This window comes from Pocillopora damicornis, chromosome 8 (assembly GCF_964200805.1).
Source record: "Pocillopora damicornis chromosome 8, jaPocDami1.2, whole genome shotgun sequence".
Classification (NCBI taxonomy): domain Eukaryota; kingdom Metazoa; phylum Cnidaria; class Anthozoa; order Scleractinia; family Pocilloporidae; genus Pocillopora; species Pocillopora damicornis.
Window position 1 is genome coordinate 818,929 of NC_142677.1, and position 24,467 is coordinate 843,395.

Sequence of the window (24,467 nt, forward strand, 5' to 3'; positions counted from 1 at the left end):
ATTAATCTTGCAGAAAGGATCGTAATTTTTTTTCTGTCATTGCACTCGTTTTCGTATTGCGAAGATGTTGGTCATGTGTTGGACGTCAAGGTGGAAAGCGGCAGATAATACTGGCCAGCGGTTGCTGGTATCAAGGAACAGTTGTTCGTGAAATGGGTGAGTGACATCTATCATGGATAAAAAAGGTTACATGCCAAGCTGCATTGTTTCAAAGGTCGGTGATTGTAAGCCTCATTATGGTTTACAATGATCGTGTAATAATTACTAGGACTAACTAAGCGAACAAGTCTAAAAAAGAGCCTTCAATGAAACCCCCCATCACATTAGTGGCAGTGATAATTTTCGTGCATTTCTTTAGGTAATAATGTGTGTGCACAATCTTTTCTGTCGCACTTGATTGCTTAGGCGTTTGAAATTCTCGTAAATGATCCTTCGATTGTCCTTAGTACAAAACGAACAAACGCGCTAGGTGCATTGATGAGTTATGTCAGCTCATGGAAGTTAGAGAAATTGCGGTATTCTCATCGCGTCAAAAATTTAAAAAATATTTGTGTATTCGAGTACAAGAAAAATTGTCTTTAACAACCAGGTACAGCACTTATAAACGAAGACAGGCATGTCCTTCTACACATGGAAAAACATATACTAGTCCTGTATCAATTAGTTTTTGATATCGCCATCTGTTGGACTTTTTCTAAAGTAATATTTGGGCGCCAACATAACTTTTTAACTAAAGTTTTTGCTCAGATCGGACATCATTCGTAGGAACGCACACGGATAAGTTTTCACTTCAAAAAGGATAAGTAATGCAGCGATTACTGGTATTTGTCTCTCTTACGGCTTTAGATCTCGTGTACGGTAAAGGTAAGTGGCTCTGAAATAACCTGTCTCCTTATTTTTTTCTTTTCAGGACGTGTTGGTAAATCTAGGTATCTCTTTCTCACGCGTTGCGCTTTTTCTCGAGAGATTCAGGATCGAAGAGGAAGCTTACTAGCTATAACCTTTGGAAATTGAAAAGAAAAATAAACAAACAAACAAAACTAGAGCCTTCCAATAGTTGGACATATCTTTTGATTTTGCCTTGGATGTAATAATTCATATGGAGTTTAGTCGATAAAAATTGTTATTGCAATGGTTGTTGAAGCTATTACTATCATTGTCAACCTCAAACTAAGTTTTTTATCGCCATTAAAACATTTTATCTCAGTGTAAATTTGATATGCCAGTCCAAAAACTTAAAGCATTACTTCGATAACTAAGGTAATATCATTAAGCAAACAAGCTACTTATTATAGCTAAGTTCAGGTAAAAAAAGAGAAATTATACATAATGTGGACCCGTATCTGACGAATCATTCACCGACGGCTGATATTTATACGATTCGGTAGGCAGTGCACGGTAGAAATGGAAAAGGTACCAGTTTTATGACGTGCTTGTTTAGCTTTCAACCACCGACTTGAACCATCAAGGAAACCCTTGAACTATTGATGATATACCAGTACAACACCGGTCCAATCAGATTCTGTGATCAGGGTAAATCTTTGGAAATAATTTTTTTCCTCCTCATGTTATGAGGCAGACTTTCGCGTGTAATGCTTTCAAATAGAATAGTAAAGAAAAAGTTGATTTCGAGTATACAAATTAGGCTGCTACAAGGAACCAGAACAAGAAATTAACACGCCTCATTTTTACAACAAAAAAAGGCTCTGACTACAAATAAATCCCACATACTTAAACGGTGCAGGTAGAATTTAAGACAAAAAAGCTAATTCTGTTTGCTGCTCTTTGCAGAGGATGGATGTGTTACCTTAACCGATGGAGACAAATCTTTCAATGGGGATATCGAATATGTCCCCATGAAATGGTTTGAAACGCCCTCGGTTGTTTCTTTAAGTCCAGGTATTACAAATGTTTAGCCAACTACGCCAATTCTATATAATGGGACGTTTTCAAAACGTTAACATTCAACTTGGAGTTGAAGTCAAGTCAAGCATATCTTTATCTTCTATAAAAATAGTCCTCCAACAATATCCAAAGTGTGATTAGTCTGTTGGGAAAATCCTTCAAACAGCTGTTTTCCGTGACAGAGAATCACCCTTCAACAACCTGATCGATCTGAAGTCAGTATCGTTTACCAGAAAAATTTCTGCTTGAGAAACCGGGGTGAAACATTGAGCCGTCTTGATTTCTATTGCCTTGTCTTTGAGGTACATAATGTTGTGCTATTCCCCTCCCCCTCCCCCTTAAACAACAAATCTGATCTGGCGATCAGTCAGTATATAAAGATGACTTTTCCCTTTCCTTTTTTGCTATTGTTTTTGTTCTGTTTTGTTTTTTTATGAGAAGCATGTACAGGTGAAACAGCACTTGGGTTGGAAAGTGGTCTCGTTACATTCCAGCAAATGACGGCATCCTCCACCTTCAAGAAAAATCACGGTCCATCTAACGGAAGACTCAACCACGCGGCTGCAAATGGAAAAACAGGCGCCTGGTCAGCTGGGGCTAATGATGCAAACCAATGGCTTCAAGTGGATTTTGGAAGAAATGTCAGAATTACAAAGCTCGCTACTCAAGGGCGTCAAGACTACGATCAGTGGGTGAAGACATTTACTCTCTCATACAGTGTGGATGGCAACCCTTCCTTTCACATTTACCAGGAGAATGGGGCTGAAAAGGTCTGGTGAAGTACATTTTGCTTGATGATCATTTCAGTCAAACATAATTTCTAAATTTTTGAGCATTAAAAGTCTTTTAAAAGAAATACAATCAAGTTGAGAATTTACAGCAAAAATTTAATTTGAATTTTAAAAAAACAAACTACGGAATTGAGATTAAAAAAAAAAAGATATTTAAATCAAAATTCTGATTGAAAAAAAAAATGCTCGTGTTTTCACGAGAACCGTAATTGACTAAAAGTTGAGAGCCAGTTCTTAACAAAAATGTCATGACTGCTTCTGCAGAGGTACAGACAATTTTTCTCCTCGTTTGCCACCTTTTCTCAGGTTTTTAATGGAAACGCAGACAAGGACACCATCGTGAATCATGTACTAATTCAGCCAATCATAGCCCGGTCCGTTCAAATAAAACCAAAATCATGGAATGGTCATATCTCCATGAGAGCAGAGTTTTACGGGTGCATCCTTTCAGGTAATGTCTGAGGTTGTTTGTTTGATCGACAAGATTCACCTAAAACCCAGGTAGTAAACGCACGTTTGACTTACTCGCATAAGGTAACAGTTTCTCTTTTTCGTGGCGGATTACAGTAGTGTATGGCGCGTCTTTTTTTATCGTGGCGTTGATGTGTTGGTCTCAATCAATAGAATAGATTGAGTTGGCCATTTATAAAAACAATGGTTTTGTATTTTATGGGAGACCTTTTTTTTAATTCAGCTTAGCTTTTGTGAACTACTGAGACAATGTTTTGCGAAGTTGCAAACAAAGCCTATTTATGCAGCTACTCAATTTTAAAGAGGGAAGAACCTCTAGAAAGATTTGCATCGACTTTGTAAAGAAAGAGTTCTTAGGATCAACTGTTCAGTTCCCGTTGTTGGTTGTGCAATAGACCGATACCAAGTGTTGGGCCGAGTGGTGCACGTGGATTTCGTAAAAGAGCAACTAGAAACAAAGAAAAAGGTAAACTTTGGAGACTCCCAGGAACAGACTAATGGAATCGAGCTGGCAGTCATGGCGGATACCATTCATGTGAAGGTGTGTTTGACAATTTTGTACTTAAGTCTAGTCAACGCTACAATAGGCTCCTGAGGGGCTTATCAGTTATTTTTTTGCGTCTTCTACTTCGCGGGCTTTTTGAACGTAGGGGATTATCAAAGAGGCACTTTATTAAAATTAGCTGAGGGCTATAATAAATATTATGCATATTATACATTCCTTAAATTGAAAACCGACGACTTTGAACTTGGAGATAATTAACTTATGAAAACATGCAGTTAGAGATCAGGGAGACCCATTATGATAGTTACAAAAGTGTGGAAAACCTTTTTGGTAAACAGTTACTCCATAATTACATCACACACGAAGAACTTACGTGACAAATAGGAACGCATGAATTAAGAGCGATAGTCTGTAACTTTCGAACTTTCGTCGGCCACTTCATTCCGTCGATTTGGCTGAAATTTGGCATGAAGTCCTACTTTAGGGTCCTAATCACGAAATGGATATTAATAAAATCCAGTTATTTTTGCTTGCCAAAAAGACGGGAAAATGCACTTGTTCCGCCCATACTTGCCCGCCAATATGGTGGATTGAAGGTGATCTTTTGAATTCAACTCGAGTCCTATCGTAAACATTTCTCAAAATCTCGTGATATCCGTGAAACGATCTTCCCTCCCCTGAAAAACATGGCAAATGTCTTGTTTTAACAATATATGATCCCAAAGTTTTAAGGTCGCTTTAGGCCGCCTTGAACAGTGAAAAATTTACCCCAACTTAGTAACTGAATATCTCTAATGTTACCTCGATCCAGGAGTTACCGTTTACTGTGAACAACGTTTGTTCATAGATGAACAGATTTCATTAACAAAAAAATGGGGGAAATGAAACGGTCAAGGAAAAAAATTATCAACCTGTAATGACCCGGCTATGTTTAGGACCTGGTCCTAAAAGCTCTTAAATTACAGTTCAAGGCGGCGCAAAACGACCTTCAAACGTTGAGATAACCTGTCATCAAAATCCGCCATTTCCAACAAATTTTAAGAAAAAGGGTAGATCTTTGTTATTTATTTAAAGAGATTTTAAGAAATCTTTACGACGGAACCGGAGTCGAAGTCATAAAAACAGCTTCGATACGCCATGTTGGCGGGCAAGTATGGGCGGACCTAGGCTGCTTCATCGATTTTTTGCCAAGCAAAAACAACTGGAACTTTTTAATACCCATTTCGTGGTTAGGACCCTAAAATTAGCCTTCATGCCAAATTTCAGCCAACTCGGTAAGGTAAAGTGGTCGCGATTTTTTTAAAAGTTCGAAAGTTACAGACTATTGCTCTTAATACCTATCAATGTGTTGATTGATTTGATATGCAGTTATTCTAAATTTTAATCTGTGATCGATGATTTGTTACACAGGGAGACATTAAAATGCGTGGCACCAAGAAACTGACAATGTTCAGCCGTAAGCTTTCATTTGTGAAAGGAAGTAGGCTAGATCTCAGAGCTCCAGATCGACCACAAAACTTTAAAAACCTTGAACCTGGCGCTGATGGAAAGGATGGCAACCATGGTGTAAACGGGACCATAGGTAAAAAGATGGCTTTAAGAGCAGCTCGAAATCTCTGAGTGTCATGCAGGGTTTCAGTACCAAGGACGCTATGGCAACTTGATGAACTTGAGAATTTCACAACAGAGCTAAATTACAACAAGACTCAGTTAAGAAAACTGACATTTGTTCCAGTAACCATTACTAATCTTGACAAAGATGTCGACGATTTCATTTATTATTAACTAATTCTTGGTATTTTAAAGTAATATTTTTTTACTCGGTAAACATTTTTCTTTTGATAAAAGCTAGGTTTAATTAACGATCTTGCGTATATTTTTTAAAAATATTTCTGTAAACATTTTTAATAGAAAGGTTGAATTAGTGATTTTGTAATATTTTTTTTAGAAAATTTAACCTACGTTAACAAATAAAGTATGTATGTATGTATGCATGTATGTATATGTCAGAAATGTGCTAAAAATAACTCGTTTGTGTGAAAATAGTAACAATGGCAATGATCTTGATATTGATGGTGATGAATCCCTTTTTTAGAATCTCAGCTGTCGTTAGTTCTGCTTTTTTAAAGATATTTCTTCCTTATTATCAGTGGAGATATCAGCCCATACTGTGGTAGGATACATCAACATCATAACTAACGGCGGTGATGGAAACAAAGGCCAAAATGGCGCGGATGGGAGGAAAGGGGCTGACAGCATGGCAAAGGTATAAAAATTATTATATGTTTGTTTGTCCCTATTTTGTCCGATGTTTTCGTTATTTGTTACGAATGAATACCCTCTACCCGATTATAAACAGAGCCACCAAGATTTCACTGTATCAATGACGAAATCTCGCCCAAAAATTTCACTAGCAAAATGGATGGACGATTATCGCTCAGAAAAGAAAATAGATATAATAAAAATGACCTTTGACTTCCGATGATATAGCCACATCTTTGTATATTTATCCGTTAGTGACACTTAAGAGTCTTTAGATTCATACAATGGCGAGGTAATTACATGGAAGCTTTTTCCAATTACAACAGGTGTTGGATAAAACACAGTCAGATTGTAATGCGCGAGCTAAGAGGAATGACAAGGGTAAAGTCACCGGGTGTACAGAAAATATCACAGGGACACCAGGTGCCAAAGGAGGAAATGGAGGAGATGGGGGATACGCTGGAAAGTCGGGTTTGTGATGAGTTACCATAGATAAAAAATGGCCCGCTTGTGTCATTTAAGACTGATTGCTAAACATATCGTATGTCTTAAAACTGTAACAGGGCACTCCAAAATTCCATCATCTCTCTCGACACATAATTCCCTACAAGACTAAAACTCTCAGCATAAGTTTTAAAACCTCGATTTTTATAGCGAAATGATTCTCGGAGCACAAAGTTTCAACAATAAAATATTCCTGACTTTGCCGGGCGTCGGTTTATCACTTTGGATAACTTCTTTTCACCGTCCAGTTATTTGTTTGTGATTTATTGTTGTTTTTATTGTTGTTGCTTTTTGTTTTGTTTTGTTTTTTTGGCTCATTCTTTTTTTTGTTACATTTTTTTTATAAATTATCGTTACGTCACGTTTGTTTAGTAATTCACTCAATTTTGCTTTTAATAATAATGATAATAATAGCATAGTAAATGGTTTGAACGCGGGGGTAACATGTAATAGTGTAGTTTGATAGTCCGGGTGAGTGTAGTCCTGAGAAGGACTGTTGTCGGTGATATATGATGACTGACGTTTCGACAACCTGAGCGGAAGTCATCATTAGAGTCAAGTGAAAAGCTGGTGTCAGTCGAATGTACTTAGTTCGGTTTGTATTAACTGATTGGTCAGTTTTCCCGCGATGTTATTGGCTGTAAGACTCAAGTGGCGTAGGTCAGTCGTGATTGGTCGGTTTCGATCCGTTAGTGAAGTTAGGTCGTTCTTTTCGGTTCGTCTGTAATGTTAATGTCGTGAATGAGTCGTTTGTATGGTGCCGGTAGTGGTTGACACCTGTTGAGACGAGTCTGTTCCAGGTTAATAAACCAGATTTCCAGGGTCAGTCGTTGAAAGTAGTTGGTGCTGTAGGTTACGCATTGCGCAGAGTCCCAGTCAATAGTGTGTTTCGTAAGTCGGTGATGTTCAGCAATGTGGTTGTTGACATCGCCTTTCCTCGTCGCTCGTTTATGTTCAGTTAGTCTAGTTGTGAGGTTTCTGCCAGTCTCACCGATGTAGTAGGCGTGGAAGTCGGAGCAATTGATCTTATATACTGCTCCCTGTCTGTTCCTCGGTTCGTCTTTGCTTAGTTAGCTACTGACGTTAGTCAGTAACTGACTTAGTGTGGTAATAGGTTTGTGAGCGACGCGAATATTGAAACCTGAAGCATCATATCCACGTCGCTCACAAACCTATTTCCAGGTTGTCGAAACGTCAGTCACCATTACCGACAACAGTCCTTCTCAGGACTACACTCACCCGGACGATCAAACTACACTATTACAATAATAGTAATAATAACTTGCAAGATTCTAAAGTAAAGAATATTGTCATGGAAAGAATGGTTGAATTTTGTTTCAAAAATGTGCTTTTAAGTGGAATGATATCGAAATTAATTATATGGAGAATGATACATGGGCGCGCGTGGATATGGAATTTCTCTTCGAGTGTTTAATTCTCAAGATGAAAGCATGCGTGGAATCACTACAAAAACAAACAATGGGCCTGGTTTTCAATGTACAAAATTCTCAGTTTTTGTCCTGGTCCTTACCGACAGAGATCTTTCAGGTACACGGCCAAAATCGGGTTGCACCAAATCTCAATTGGTCGATTTTCGTTCTTAGCCACAAGATATGCCATTACCCAAAGCAATTGAATGAGTAACTTTCGGTTTTTCGTCTGGTATTTTGGTCTTCCTCCCCTTCTAGTTTGAACGTCACTGTCTGTAAACGATACGGATTTTTCAATGTACTAGCAGCCATAATCCGAAAAAATTCCGACAAACGACCTTGGATTGAGAATGATGAGGGCTTTGCCGTTCGTTCATCAACCTGACCGAGTGGCACGAAAGTCGAGTGACGTGTCAGCAGCTGACTGGCTATATCAAACACACGTGAAAACATATAGTATTTTTCACGTGCGTTGTTACGGCTTTCCTCGGGGCCGGAAACCCTTGTATAACACCGTAGTTTATTGGATAAAACACGTTTATTTGTGTTGCCGAAGCTCTGATTTGTCTAACAACAGGTAATGGAGGAAACGCTGGTCGTCAAACAATCTATTTAACAAGATTGCTCGGGAATATAGAGCTAAAGACGTGTCGCGGAGCAGGAGGACAAGCGGCCAAAAATGGAGTGGGTGGAGAAGGTAAAGTTTCGCATCCTCTTTTGCATTTTGAAAACTCCTTTGCACATTCACAAGCGGTATATCGAAATTTTGCAGTCACTCATCCCCTTGTAAATCTTCTTTAGAGATACTACAACCAATTCCCAACTATTAGCAGAATTTTTGCGATATGGAGAGATCCCTAGAAACTACGCCCCTTCCGCAAAAATTAAACTACATATTTCAAAAATTTGAAACTGCAAGTTGCCTTAGTTTGGTTCAATTACCATCTCTTTGGATCTGCAGATGAAAATTACTAAGATGAGTTTGAAGATACTAGTACTGATGATAGTGCTGATGACGTATGATGGTGATAATGTTTATTGCTACATGAAAAAATGAATAAATTAGATGAAAATGGAAAGGTTTTTTGCGAGGGTCAAATCTGGACTTCATCTTCGTCTTGAATTGAACATCATCATCACCCTCCTTTTAACTGACAGGAGGCCAAGGTGGACTCGGAGGTCGTGGAATCAAATGCAAATACAGCCGGAGATGCAAAATAGTCGGACTAGCATGTAAGGCTGATGGTCAAACTGAGGCTTCTCGAGGACCAACTGGAAATAAAGGTCGCCACGGGCAAAGTTGAGTGTTGCACCTTGGTTGCAAGTTTTAGCAATACGGCATAATCATTTTTTTTAAAGAGTAACGGCGTATTTATTCTTTTGCGTAACCTTTCCTGTGTGCCCGAAGATTTTTTATTTATTTCAGTCGATGCTGGATCATTGCGTCATTCTTTGGAGTAAATCTGGTTATTTTTATGTCGCAAAACGTGAAAGTGGTAAAACATATTTTCACCTTTATCGTTTGACCTAACAGTATCCTCCAACACTTTTGAAAAGGATGATATAAAATGATCCCAAAATGGATCACATTTGATCCAAAAGTTGGATACCTTCGTCCTAGATTTCCCTCTTTTCTTTATTTTTATTTTCTTTCAGGTTCATGAATACGCCATAAAATACATTGTATCTTGTTTTATTGTTTCAGCCCCTGTAAGCGCTGGTTCAAATGGTAAGGTAGCAGACTCCTTCCTGCAAAAGTTAAATCTCGATCGCAGCCAGAAGGATAAATATCCAGTGGTATTGATAAAGGTGATGACAAGATACGCTGAAGACCTTGTCTGGGTCAACAACACCAGAAATGCGCAAGCAGTTTTTGAGTTTATAGCTGATTTAGCAATTGGAAGAGATGACGACCTAAGAAAATGTAAGATGGGTCGGCACATCTACTGACTTTTGAGTTTTCGGATCTCGCATTACCAAAAAATTGCAACCCTGATTACAAATTAAGATGATTCAATATGTTGGATCGATACTATCGGAATACAGGAATAAACACTTAACATATGATACATTTCCAACCATAGTTGTTTTGATATAAAGAGGATGTAATTTTTTCATGTTAACCCCATATGTCAAAAAAAAGAAAAGAATTAAAAAAAGCAATCAAAAATTGTCTAGTAATTAAGTCGTCGAACAATTTTCTTACAATGGTTAACGCGACAAAGTAAGAAAGAGTGGAGGCTTCAATTTATCAAAACGTTGGTGTTTAAAATGACGAAACAATTTAGAGCCACTGTAAAGTAGAGCTAGGTTTAATTTTCAACAAAAATATAAATTCAAGGTTGAAAATAATGGGCAAATCAAAAAAGTACTGTTTTAAAATGTATTACTGCACAATTTTTGATAGCCTAGTGTCCTACATGTAACTTATGCTTACTCTTGCTGAAAAACGCTGGTTCCTCTCAGGTTCAAAAAAGCTAATGATGTTGCTCAAAGCTAATCAGAAGAAGGTTTGTAACTTCAAAACAACAAAGAATGGATCAAAAGTAAAAAAGGAAGATACTGCACCTTCCAACAACTTCTTTGAACTACTTCCTAAGGCAAAACAGCTGATTAAAAAAATCGAGTTTAGCAGAGAAATTGAAGGAAAATGCATTTTATTTATTTTTTTCAGTTGCAAAGCGAAGGCTGGGTTTCCTAAACAAGAAGGGATTTGATAGATTTGGAAACAATAAACTATTTGCACCTCTGATGAAATGGGAAACGTTTAAAGAACAACTTGTGCAGATAAAAGATAATGCACAATCATATGAAAATGCCTATAATGGGATACGGGCATCTGTCGAACGACAGGAAGGTATTAAGCAAGTGCTGCAAGCCCTTCCTTTACCAGCCAAGAATCAGGTCCATAAAGAAAAAGAAAGACTTGTGGAGGCAAGAAGGATAGCATTGAGCGAGAAGAGAGTCTACGGGCAGGTACGTACCGCCCGGCTATTCATTTAAGGACCCATTCAGTCAGATAGTTTGTCCGTCAGACAGCCAGTCAGTCTTTCGACTAGTCAGTCACTCAGTAAGTCACCCAGTTACTTATTCACTCGGTCACTCAAAAACAGATGTGCAAAGTTAATCATGCTTTCACCTATACATTCACGTACTCACTGAAAAACACGTTTAGATGTTCAGTCCCTAACCTAGCCCTCAAAGTTGTTAATGTCATCGATGAGTGAAAAAGATGGATGAATACTAAAACGCATGAATGAAAGGATGAGCGAATTTTGGTTAAAATAAGCATCATTTTAGCCGTTTGTTTTTCATCCTTTTCGGACAGGCCATTACTGAATTGGAAGCAAACATGAAAAGCTCACTTGAAGAAATACTCGTTCAACTTCCAGACGTACATCAGACAGCACAGTTCAATAAAATCGACCTGTTTGTTGTTCTGCAAGCTTTAGTAGGATTTGTCACTGGTACTACAGAGAGAGATTCATTAGCATTACTTGGGACTGCTTTAAAAGTTATTGGACATTTTGCTTCAAAGTGCAAAACTGGATCGCTTCAAGACAATAAGGACAAACTCGAAAAATGGCTGATGTTTGGTAAGGAATACGCTGCCTTAAACGACTCTAGTGATCTGGATTTTGACAAAATAGATGTGGGATCTGTACCGGAAGTCATGAAGGTATAAGCCCTCTGTAAAGCTAGATTTCAGCACTTTTAAAGACAATTTTCGACCGGTTGCCATGGGTTTTCTCTAGAATCCCAAAACGCGGTTAGTGTCATTATCTCATTGAAACATGGATAGTGGGCATGAAATGTTCACTTTTTCTCTTCTTTTAGCTGATAAAATTCAAAGGAAATTTTGACAACAAATTTTCTCAACTTTCTTTAAGACTAACCTTGAAATGAACAAGGAAGCACTCACTACGGACCTGGTTTGTATGATAGAGGAGAGGTCACTTCCACGAAACCTTGCAAAGTTCAGGGAACAGATAGAACGATTTTTCATGGCTGGGGGAGCTAGAATTGATCTCATAGCCAAGGTTATTGATCTGGACAATACAATTGGTGGATACAACTTCGATATCCCTAATTTAGAGCAAACATCGAATAAAATAGAGAGCCTGCGAAACTCTGGAGGTAAGCATCGATGGTTGAGTACACGCATACGTACGTGCAACATGCAGAGTGAAGCAGCAGTTGTAGATGAAGACATAGAAATATCCAGAATACAACTGAGGATATAAGATATTCTCCTGTCCAAATCTGACATGTGACATGTTTTTATCACCAAATCAAAAGTGACAGAGTATTTCCTGTTTTAGTGACTGCAGAGTATTACTTCATTACCTTCTGGACTGGGTGCATTTTCATCGTGGGATTACCCTCTCGTTTGCCTGTACTTCCCAACGTGAGAGAGGTAATGGGGGACTGAAGTGTCTTGTTCAAGAACACAACACAATGAACCAGTCAGGGCTTGTAACCGGGAGCTAATGGGGAGCTCACAAATCATTTAGCCACTAGCTCTCAAGCAGTGAAATGATTATAAAGCAAGGGGTGGGATAATGTTTTTTCGGTTAACGGACGAGACTCCGGGTCGAGCTAGAATGACTTAACGTTATTATCATAGCTGTAAAAGATTGCATATTTAACAAACAAGGAATGTTTCCTCTCTGTTTTCATTTGGTTCCTTGTTAACTTTGATTTGCAGACTTAGACTCTCCAATCGCTGAGAACATACAACAGATGTTCCTCGATGATTTACTTACTTCTTATCAGCAGATGGAGACAAGTTTCACTCAGAATCTCTATCAGTTTTACAAAGGCTTTGAGTTCCGCTCACTTTGGAAAGTTGGTGATACCTTAGTGGACTTTCAGCGACGAGCAAGCGAAGCTGCTCGAGGAAATGAACAACTCCGAGGTGTACTGGAACTGACTAATGCTTTACAGGAAATCGATTCTATTGAAAGCAAAGGGCGAAAATGCTTCACCAGATTCAAATATTCAACAAATACACACAAATGGTCTTTTAACAGTGTTGAACATGCTACGGTCAGTAATATAATAGGCGTATATGATTTATAAAAGATCCAGTAGTCATAAAGGTCCTGCCTTATGAAATTGTTGCGGGAAAAAAGGCGCAGTGCACAGTGGGAAGATTGGGATTAGGGTTTAGGTTTTCCTGCACCATGATTGGCTATATTTCCAATGAAAATAGAAAAATATCGCTCTGAAGAAGGGCTTACGCTCGAAACGTCACCGTCTAAATTCTTTACGGTGACTAAATTACCTATACTTCCTATTGCATGTTATTTATGGAAGTTTTTAGATGATAATAGTCAAGTATATGAGGACAGTATATCGTTGTAGTTTTTTTATAGATGAAAATCTCAAACTTGTTAGACAACTCATATTACAATTTCAGAGAGATATTTTCATTATGATTAATGCTCTCTTGTACACTTCTCGAAGTTAATTAATTTTTAAGCATGAAGAGCCACTTAAACATTGTTTTCTGAGAGCGGGTTGTCAGTTCAACACTTGACAGTTCTTTGAGATTAAGAATACCGCAAATGTTAAGTCTTCTTGTTTTATGTCTTCTTGCTGTTAGGTCTTCTTGTTGTTAGGTCTTCTTGTTCTTAGGTCTTCTGTTGTCCCCTTGTTATCAATTTTTGTGAGTTTGAGAATGACTTGTTATAACAACGTTGATTTCCTTGTTTCTTTACCTCTTATGCACTAGCTTTTTGATGATTTGCACAGAGGCAAAGCGAAGTTCACCATTAAGGTTTCTGACAATTGCAAGTCATGCTACAATGTTCGTCTTTTGAAGGTAAGAAAAATGTCCTCTACTGCTAAGAGCCATACATCGATGCCGTATGGCTATGACACTTAAAAGACGACTATGGCAACTAACATAACACATATTTGCTTTGGTTTGCTAGTTTTGGTCTTTATTTTCTTAGTCTTGTTGTTCTGCACGCTCTTTAACGTTTTTAAACCATCGGGTATTATCATGCTATTTTCTTATTTGTTTATTTACTTTTTTCAATTGGACACTGCTCATTTTAATTTCAACCCTCATGGTCATCATGCTACCTTGCTTGATTTTCATTGTTTTGTTTTGTTTTTGTGTTTGTTTGTTTTCTTCCTAGTACTCGATATTACAGCCCATTCTATTTCTACCGCGCTGCGTCTTTTAATGAATAGTTTACTCAGCTCAACGCTTGCTAATATTAGGTTTTGTACACTCTAAGTTGTAATTTGAAATTTTCACACCGAATGAATTGCCTGGATACATATAAAGAGGTTTCCGTCGCTAGATTTGAGGGAAGCCATTTCGCCGGGCATTGAGATGCGTTTGATCTTGTTCAATATTTTCTTTAGTTTTACCGTAAATAGTAGAAGGCACGTTGTTTTGGTTTTCCTTTTAGTTCTAGCCATCAAGCAACGCCATATCACATCGCATTGACATGATATCTTTATCACTATCATGCTGTTATCATGACAGCTACTATCAAAATCATGAAAGCAAAGTTATGCGTTTGTATCCTCTTAACTGCTGCGTGCGTGACCTATTTGTGATTTCATTTGTTAGCGCCTTTCTATCCTATCAGTGAGAAACACGAATTGTTCTCATTTCCACCGTGGCTTGGTAGTGACGCATTTGATCTCTCTGCGTGGTTTTGGAACGATGATTGATCAGTCAACAGCTTTATCTTTATTTTCCATAGATGTATGTTGAACTCTATGGAGATGAAACTCAAAGGGAAAACAACTTTCCAGAAACTGTTTATCTAAGACTGCGACATATGAGTGCCTCATTTTTTCGAGATGGAAATGGAGAAGTGAGAGAATTCCGACAAAAAAACATGGACGTTTGGAGAAAATTTGAATTTGACCGTTTTGCAATTACAGATACCGCCAAGTGCCAAGCAGAGAAAAAGAAGGGCAATAGTAAGTATTCATACATTGATTGACTATCAAAGAACTGTTCCATGCTTAGCGTGTGTATATCGAGTTATGGACGCACGCGGAAAGTTTGGAGAGCACCAGAGGAGCGTACCAGTTGCTCGAGCAACGCCGCCTCGAGCAACTCTAGCTTCTTTCCAGTGCCGGGCAGTGATACTCTAAAAATCTCGTTTCTTATCGATTGGACGTAAGAAAGTATTCTTTAAAAATAGGCCACAAAATTACTTAGTAAGCCTTTACGGTATCGGTGTGCTTTTTAGAGGATTCTCTATACTGCCTGGAGAAAGACGATGTTCGCTTTCAAGCAATGTGCTGCCATTACCTTAGTGATTCCCCGTGTCAGGACGTGCTGCTTGGAGCAGAAGAGTGTCAGAGTCCATTTGGATCTTACGAGCTGACTATACCTGTAGATGAAGACGTGGATTGTCGACCAGACAGTTCACAGTTAACAAATAAGAACTGCAAAGACTTTGACGTGAGTTTATTTATCATTGATATTATGCTGGGAGGATACCTTACCAATATTTCAGTGCTAATCTTGTGCTTACCGTCTATTGCAAAAAGTACCGAACAGTTTTTGAAAAGTTGAGAAAGTTTCTCAGAGGGCACGGCAACGAATCCTTCAATCTGATTGGCTCTTAGTGCGGTCCGTAGTTTCTTATCTCTACCCACGGGCAACGATAACGCTTTCGTGAGTCGCCGAGTGCATCCCTACCTTCGTTGCCATTTTTCCTCCATTTTTCCATTTCGTTTTGCCAGCTAGGCAGTCAGTCTTTTAAGCAAAGACATCGGTCACCACCTCACGCCGACGAATAACTCATTAATCCTCTCTTTTCTCCCTCTCAAATCACTTTGGTTGACAGAAAAATATTGGTTTCAAAATGAATTTGTATTAGCAAAAGTGTCATTAAATCGGTTGACGAGTGGCCTAAGACCTGTTTGTAATTAATTTTAATCCTAAACAAAAAGTACCTGGAAAGTTAAAACGTGAGGTATTTGGTTACAATTGAATTAATATATGGAAATCTCATTCATTTAATATCGGAATTCTCTCAAACAACTTGTTCGTAGTGAAAGGGCGATCGAATTTTTAAGCTCTACAAAGACACTTTCGGTGAGTCTTTCCAAGTCCGTTAAATTTAGACATTTGTTCCGTAAATTGCACAACAGAAACTGAAGGAATTCAATGAGAAAAAGCCGAATGAAATCCCGTTGCGTCTAGTTGAAATGTCTCATTCGAATTTAGTTTCAGTGGAGAAAAGATCAGATTTACACACGCCATTGCAGTAAACAAACGAGCAAACTCTCACAACTTCAAAATCAAAAATTTGAATTTACTTACAATAACTTTCCTTACCATTTACTCACTGAACAGAGGTAAATCTTCGTACGTGAAAGTGAGTAATACTTTCCGCAAGATGGTTGACTGCTTTTGAAGAAAACATTATCGTGACAGGCCTTGCCAAACTAGTTCCGTTGTTTTTCCAAAAGTGTATATGCGTTTTCTTTCTTACGCGCTCTCTAACTGACAGTTGTCAGATTGTGACAGATACTAGTAAAATTTTTTAAACTTTGTTGGAAACCTTTTAAATAACCTTTATCATTACGCAAATGAAAATGTTTCGGTGAAGCTTCTCTCTTCAATTTGCATTACCTCTATTTTAACTACCATTTACTCGCTCAAAAATTGTTCAGTTTATGGAAGATCTTGCTGTAATTACAACCCCTAAATCATTCGGGTTCTTTTGGGAAGAATTTCGTTAAGTTTGTTAAAAAAAAAAAGGTTATTCACCAGCCTAGCTTGGTCCGTATTGGGAAAAACAGTGCCCTCTGTCTTGAGTACCACCCGATACGGACCTCCAGGCTGGCGAATAACATATATCTATACTTCACGATAAAACCCAGCCTACACTAGTATTGAAGAGGGTAATATGACAGCTACGGCCATGACTGAAGTCTTTATGTAGGTGTAATCGCACGTGACCGAACACAGAAGCCAGAACACTCATTCTCAGCCTATTGAAATGACCACCCGCACATGTATTTCAATATTTTGTTCGAAAAGGGAAAAATCACTCTGTAATAAGAATGACCTTTATGGCAACGCACTAAATTCATTTTTTATCATGGAGAGAACTTATAATAGAAGGGTAAAGTCATGGAATTTTAGTAGTTTTAGCAAATAGATTACGTAGAAGCTATATTTTTTGTATATGTTTTATTCTTGATGGACACATATCTTACATGAGCATCCAAATTCTCGTCCTTCTTTACTTGTTTCCCCGATTTATACCTCTCTCCTATTTGTAGTTAATATACTTATTATGGTGTTTTTTTTTTCACAGAGGAGCGTCTACACAAATATGAACGTGTGGACACATTATTTATACTGGTCTGACAGATACCCAACCGGACCGAATGATGAGAAATGCGCTAGTCACTCAAGAGCCAAGTCTAAAATTTCGGTATCTGAGCCTTCCCCAGCTTTAGAGCCCGAGGCATTAAACGTCACAGGAAATAGAAGACAGATACTCAATTAAACGTTTCTGATAATTACCAGGAGGAAAAAAGTGATACAACTTCTCTACTGGTATTTGAAAATAAGGGGCATGGAAAACAAGGAATCTTCACCAAGGTTTACAGTGGGTGTCCATCTCACACCTGACCATCTCAGCAAATCAGAATATTTGTCAAATGTCATAATTTGATATATCGAAAAAAACAGTTTTACGCCGAATTGGTGTTAAAAGGAGTAAATGGTTTCACACCGTTTTTTGTGAGATTCAATAAAAATTATAATGATAAAAAACAAACTAATAAAATAAAAAACACGTTCTTCATACTGCCTAGGGATCGGTTATTATTTGTCGCTCGGGGGAAGGGAGAGGAGTCGCCCAGGGGAAGGGGCGAGGAATCAGAGGCGTTTGGTTCTGTTTACGATAAAATTAAGTTGACCCCCCTATAAAGTTCTGTAGTATTATCATGATTCTCTGGTCAATTGCAGGTCCTTTTTAACTCGTGAATTGCGCGCATGCGCAAGAGCGAGTTATAGATACGATGTGGGGAATAGCATTCGCTCGCTCGCTCGCTCGCTCGCTCGCTCGCTCGATTGGTCGATTCCTGTAAACTTTTTTTAGATTTTAGGCTTTTGAGTGCATTTTATAGTCTTTGGCGAGCAATAAACAGACGAAATGGCGACCTTTGTTGCTAAGAATAGTGGTGGGGTGAAAAAGAAGCCAATGATAATCTTAAAAGAGTTTTTTTTTTCGTTTTAGTTTCAACAAGCGGCGCCAGCGACTGGCAGGCATGCAGGGATTCACACTGCAATAACAGAACAACCTTCGTTTTTCATAAAATTGTAATTTACAGTCCTTGAACTTGAAAACAATCCGAAGATTCATTGAAAATATCACTTACTGCGAAGCGCTCGGAGTTTACAGATGTTCAAAAGCTTTTTCTGTTATAGCGTGAGATTGAGGACAAAATTGATCATTACGTTTCGTCGCGTGTGTTTTTCCTGTGAGAAGCAACAAAAGATGCCGGCGACTGACGAAATAACAAGTTAACACGAAAATCAGATAACACCTAAACAAACAATTTTAGCTACCGACTTTCAGTGAATTTTTAAAGAACAATTTTCTTTTAAGTTTCAAGACAATTTGAAGATTCAACATACAAACAACGTACTAAAATGCGAAAGTTACACACCACAAAATTGATAAATAGGCCTGAAATGAAATTCTATCTTGTTATTGATCATACGTTGCCTAGCACGTGACCTAAATCTACCTAGGCGGAGATCCAAAATGACGGTGGCAGGCTTGGCTTAGTTATATCACTCAAAACTCGTTCCCGTTTGTCTCATTTGATAAAGAGGGAATCGTTAATGTTTTCATTAAGACAGTATTGCCTTGATTTTCTAATATTTACAACGAAAGACAGTAAATTTCACTTTTCACCCACATTTACTTCCAACCTTTTCTTTTGAACCAGAAACAAAAATGATAGACGTTTAAAACACATGACATCATCCACCTTGTCAAATGTAATAGCATGATCATTTCAATTGTAATGCCTTCTTCTCCCAACGTTACTTTGTTTCTTTGCTACATTAGCGAACACTGAACTACTGCTCGTACTCTAGATATGACAATCAACCACAAAATTCCCTAAACCAGATAACATTAAACATAACCTAAAAAATCATGTGTCAATTCACGAGTTTGCTCACAGAGCACTTTGATTTTACTCTGATGTTGGCGACTGAGGCCCTCTTTGACCTTAGCCTGTGATCCCCATGTGATTCTCCGCCACCCGTACTCTGGGGATAAATTAAGACTGGTTCTAAAATACACACTTTCACATCCTTTTTCCTATCACTCGGGCAACTACACCCATTACCCACCTATATAGTCACAATACATATCTTTACATATTCAAATCAATAATTGAAATCTATGAAAAACTGTTCTCATTGTTCTGCGCTGTGTATATTGTGTTTTCCAAAGAAAAAGAATGTCAATAGCATTATTCGGCTCCAAAGGTTGATGGACAAATGAAATATATATATATTTGAGCAGGCCTCACACAAAAGCCAGATGCATCACAACCATTTTTACACAATTTGAAACAGCAAAATGGCCCAAATTGCTCTTCTTGTTTTAACTGCTTTTTCCACAATTACAGACACTTTTCCATTTCCAGAGGAAGGTAAGTGGTCTCTTACAGACCGGTCATCCAAAAGTTAGCGCTATTGACTTTAGATCGAAAGGTGCAGGTCAAAATAATGACAGGGGTCGCTGAATTTTTTCCTCTTGAGTCAGAATTTCTACCCCTCTGTAGAGGAGATATAAAAAAAACAAACCAATTGTCAGAGGGTAAAAGCGATTCTTTAGACATGCCTGAAAAAATCCATTCACAATGGGTGAAATATTAATTGCTGTCATAATTTTTGATGAAATAAATTGCAGTTCGCCAGTAATGGTCACTGCTTTACTTGAGAATACCTCTGTATCTTCATACTACAGAAACGAGAATAAGTTGTAGAGGGTATGCGGGTTATTTCGCAGCCTATCTTTATAAGCAGATAAACTCCCTTGCAGATGAGAAGAAGGCAAACACGAAAACCAGTTGCCCTTATTGTGTATTGCATTTAATTGTTTTCCTTTTTTTAAGGCAATACAGACGAGTCTCTTCATGAGGGCGACATCAAGCTGTCGCCTGAGCAACACGTTGCTCTTGAACTTTTTGGTGATCCAACTGTCTCTATAAGAGACGCTAGAGGGATAACCAATGAACGGAAACGTCTGTGGGACACCCTTGTAGTTCCATACAACATAACACTCGAACTGGGTGTGTATATACACTAGCCAATCACAGTTTATGTTTAATTTTTAGCTGACCTCTCTTCGTTCCATTTTCTTGTCTATTTTGATGAGTCATCCACGTTAGTCACGGTGAAATCATTATTTGGCGCGATTAAGATACAACAATGAAAAGACTATTAAAATTTAAAATCCATCCCCTTGAATTTTTTTCAGTTATTTTTTGCTCCCATTCTTAAACTCATTTTCTTGTTGTGACTGATTTAACATTTTCAGAAGAGAATCCTACCGCTAAAAATGTCATTCTTAGCGCAATGCGGGAGTGGGAACAAAGCTCATGCTTGAAGTTTGTGAGAAGAACAACCGAAAAGGACTATATTGAGTTTTCAAAGGAGGCGGGTGAGTGTTTTTCTATTAAGTCGTCTGTTTTTGTTTTCAAAGGATGTACACGAAGCACCTCGGAATAGTTATACGAGGGAATAGGGAAGGCGATCCTTGGGATCTAAAGGAAAAATTTTGGTAGACACCTAGGATGTGTAATACTACATATTGATTGTAATTCAAAATTAATCTTGTTAAAAGGATTGCTAAGGTTCTTTTTTTTTTTTTTCGTCATTGCACTTGTTTTTGTTTTGCGAAGATGTTGGTCATATGTTGGACGTCAAGGTGGAAAGCAGCAGATTTCACTGGCCAGAGGTTGCTGATATCAAGGAACAGTTGTTCATGAAATGGGTGAGTGACATCTATCATGGATAAAAAAAAGGTTACACGCCAAGCTGCATTGTTTTTGAATTTTTTTTTTTTTTGCGTGTGTGTAGGGCACGCTCTGGGATTCTGGCACGAGCAGAGTCGTCCTGACAGAGATGACCACGTGGAAATTGTTTGGAAAAATATACCAGAGGGTAGGGTCGATCACATCAAATCAATTATTTTCAGTTTCCAGTACTTTTTTATGACTACAAGCATCTTAATTTGTAAGAAGTCAACTGCAATGCATCTTTCCTGTTCTCCTGTTCCCTCCTCCTTCACTTCTTCCTGGTCCTCGCCCCGTCCCCTGTCCTCACTCTCCTCCTCCCCAATTATTTTCGTGTCCTATCACTTTCCTGTGCCCCTTCCCCTTTCCTCCTGCCTTCTCTTTTTCGTCTTTCTCCTTCTTCGCCTACCTTTCCATCTCGTCCTACTCATTTCGCACCCCTCCCTCGCCTAAACTTTTATGTAAGCACTTCCTACACCTTGTAACTGCCCTCTTCGTTCACATTTCTCTCTTCCATTACTCTTCCTCCTAATTCTCCGCATGCTTTTCCACCTCCTACCAGCCTGAAAGAAAATACTTGACCAATACTCAATGTGGTAAAATTTTGCTTCATCTCAGACAAGAAGCACAACTTCAGGAAGTACAACGTATCTAAGATAGACTCGTTGGGGATCCCTTATGACTATCTATCAGTCATGCATTACTCATCAAGTGCATTTGGTATCAATGGCTTGACCACTATCATAGCAAAGGATCCGTCCATCGAACAACTTGGGCAGCGGATTGGTCTTAGCCCGCTGGACGTTAGACAGGCTGACTTGCTATATGACTGCAAAGGTCGGTGATTGTATGCCTTATTGTGGTTTATAATGATCACGTAATAATCAATAGGACTTAGTAAGTGAACAAGTGTTTGAAGGAGCCTTTATGAAACCCCCATCACATTATGGTGGCAGTGATAATTCCGGTGCATTTCTTTAGATGATGATATAACAAAATACATTAAATGGTCAATCTATTAATCCTTAAGGCTAACAATAAGGAGTTAGGGAGACAGAGCTAAAATATAACTTTCTCAAAGAGGGCAAACATTAAATTTAATTCATCACTTGTACAGAAAGCCGGAATACAAACCTGAACCTATGCATCAGTTGCACAAAAAGTTAATAACTAAGTAAGTGGAAAAACAAAAGAAAAAAGGAAATGGTAAGTTATCACTTATGAAAAGGATTTCTCAGTTTAGTCCTTTAACGATCATTTCGTTATTTTCTCATTTCACGAAAAGGAACAACCACCAGGCCGCCAGCTAATCCAAGTCCTTTACCACCCCCTGATGGTAAGCAGAAAAATCTTAATGATGAACTTAGTCAACTTATTCTCTTTTAAGCTGATCTAAAATTCTTCCCTTTTCGGTCAGGGCCCGATGACTGCACATTTGATAATAGTCTTTGCAGATTTACCAATATTGATCGCGATGACTTTGATTGGACAAGGAGAATGGGAAGGACTCCGAGTGGAAGGACTGGGCCTGAAACTGACCATACGACTCTCCGTTTTGGTGAGTTATCGGTTCTGTAGGACGTATGTGTAAATCTACGTTTATTGTCAAAGTCAGTGATTTAATTTTGAAATCATACAAACAGACACACAAATGATGAAACAAAACAAAAAAGTGACACATCGATTCTGTTTGTTTCTCTCTAGAGGTGTAACCATTTTAATGATAAAAGAAAATACTTGTACCATTTCTGCAGGATTTTTCATGTTCATTGAGGCTTCAAATCCCAGGAAGCTTAATGATACGGCTGTACTCCAAAGCAAGATTTTTTTGCCTTCCGGTGAAAGGTGTCTACAATTTTATTACCACATGTACGGAGAAGACATGGGTGCGATGCACGTTCTGTATTCATCTGATGCTGGAGATAAGAAGATCTGGGAAAAACAACAAGATCAGGGAAATCAGTGGCATTTGGCTCATGTCCAGCTTTCTTCCGCGAAATCCCCTCACAGGGTGAGATATCTGTCACCTCTAGGTTTTACTTTGGAAGGCACGAAGTATTTGTAACATTAAGTTATGTTATGAGCCTGAAAGGCCCTCTGCCAGGGTTCCTCTAAGTTTCAGTGGCTTAAAGCTACTAGGAGTCCTCTACTTTTTAAAATTTAATGGTTTTTTTTTCAATGAAAGTCACCCACAAATCAATGCGGGCACCATCCCAAATGAGCGTAGCATCAAAGAATAAATCAACGTCGCAACGCAGAGGTAGGATACTTACAGTAAATTGGACTAATCGATTTATCTTTGTTTGAAACATTGAATGATCCCATTATTTCTTGGATCAAATATTGTTTCACTGAATACTTCGCCCGTAAGGACTAGGTTGAGTTTTAAGTATTAACGTGTACATATTTTTGTTTCCTGGTTAGGTAAAATTCGTTAGTGTTAGAGGAAAAGGCTATCGAGGAGATGCTGCTATTGACGATGTTTTCTTTACGGATGGAAAATGTCCGCGCCAACGAACCTTCTCTCTCGCGTACGTTTTTGTTTGTTTTTTTAGTCCCTTTTAGATATAATTTTTTATTGGGGGCTTTTTTCGCTCAAGTTCGGATTTTTTTTTGTTGAAACATCAGAGAAGAGTAATAGAAATGACAGAGGATTAGTTATATACACAGGTTATTACTCAGCATTACTGAGCAGTTTGTGGAAAAGTTTCATCCAATAAAATCCGTCCGATTTGATATTTGCCAAGTTCAAAATTTGGTAACAGGGAAAAATTTACATGATAAGAATTTTATACTAATCCATACTTCAAAGTTATAAAAGTGAGAAGATCAGTCTGAGGACAATATTTGTTATAGCTGTATATCATGTCACATAAAATATGTAAATAGTGCTTTTCGGACTATTTACCTCCGAGCAGAATGTGCAAAATTAAGCTTACTTTATTACCTAGCGTTGCATTTTTTTTAGTTTAAATATAATTCTTGATTATTTATTTGTTTAGAATGTTTATCTATGCTCTCTCTTTTCAGATTTTCTCTGATGGCTTGACGCCGGATATAGGGGACTTCAGCTGACTTATTTGTGATTTTACGTAGTTTTTGATTAGCATTATATTACATTTTAAAAAGTTCAATAAACGTCAGAATTCTGATCAGCTCTTTTGCCTTATGTGAACTAAGTTAATCGCAGGTTCGTAGCATCCGAAATTAATCACAAACTAAGGAATCGATGGATTGTCACTCACTTGTTTTGCATGCTTCAGGTTTTTTATGGATTAAAACTGAGCGAACCACGCTTTGCGGGAAATTTTTAGCTGAGGTATTGGTTGACCAAGATAACGATCCTCAGAAGGTGTTTTTGACGGACTGAATTCTTTACCTATCAATTTTTTTCGCTTTTCGTTTCTTCTAAGAAAAATTTCTGCCAAAACTGCAATCTAGCGTCGTAACTGAGCACCACACAAAGGGAACTAAAGTGATTTGCAGAGTTGAATGTCTTCCATATATCAGCTCAAGTTAATCCTCTATCCACACGTACTTCTAAACCAGACGACG

General features: G+C 38.1%; 2 protein-coding genes across 2 annotated transcripts; both read left to right on the top strand.

Annotated features, from left to right (window-relative positions):
- Positions 1 to 1,770: 1,770 nt before the first annotated feature.
- LOC113680633 (uncharacterized) lies at positions 1,771 to 17,658 on the top strand. Its single transcript, XM_089213777.1, has 18 exons — positions 1,771 to 1,899; positions 2,347 to 2,675; positions 3,003 to 3,147; positions 3,563 to 3,708; positions 5,083 to 5,254; positions 5,823 to 5,938; positions 6,261 to 6,405; positions 8,446 to 8,565; positions 9,027 to 9,167; positions 9,574 to 9,792; positions 10,543 to 10,844; positions 11,197 to 11,547; positions 11,759 to 12,005; positions 12,577 to 12,917; positions 13,606 to 13,695; positions 14,597 to 14,819; positions 15,095 to 15,309; positions 17,180 to 17,658. Exons 1-18 carry the CDS (start codon positions 1,857 to 1,859, stop codon positions 17,372 to 17,374), a joined length of 3,540 nt encoding a protein of 1,179 aa, XP_089069903.1. The 5' UTR covers positions 1,771 to 1,856; the 3' UTR covers positions 17,375 to 17,658.
- Positions 17,659 to 19,471: 1,813 nt separating this feature from the next.
- On the top strand, positions 19,472 to 23,840 carry LOC113680631 (zinc metalloproteinase nas-4). The gene is given in 10 exon segments (XM_089214645.1): positions 19,472 to 19,544; positions 20,010 to 20,186; positions 20,435 to 20,561; positions 20,799 to 20,890; positions 20,977 to 21,060; positions 21,531 to 21,749; positions 22,198 to 22,248; positions 22,330 to 22,470; positions 22,667 to 22,923; positions 23,337 to 23,840. Coding segments are annotated over 10 exon segments (1,362 nt in total). The 3' UTR covers positions 23,478 to 23,840.
- The last annotated feature ends 627 nt before the right edge of the window (positions 23,841 to 24,467 follow it).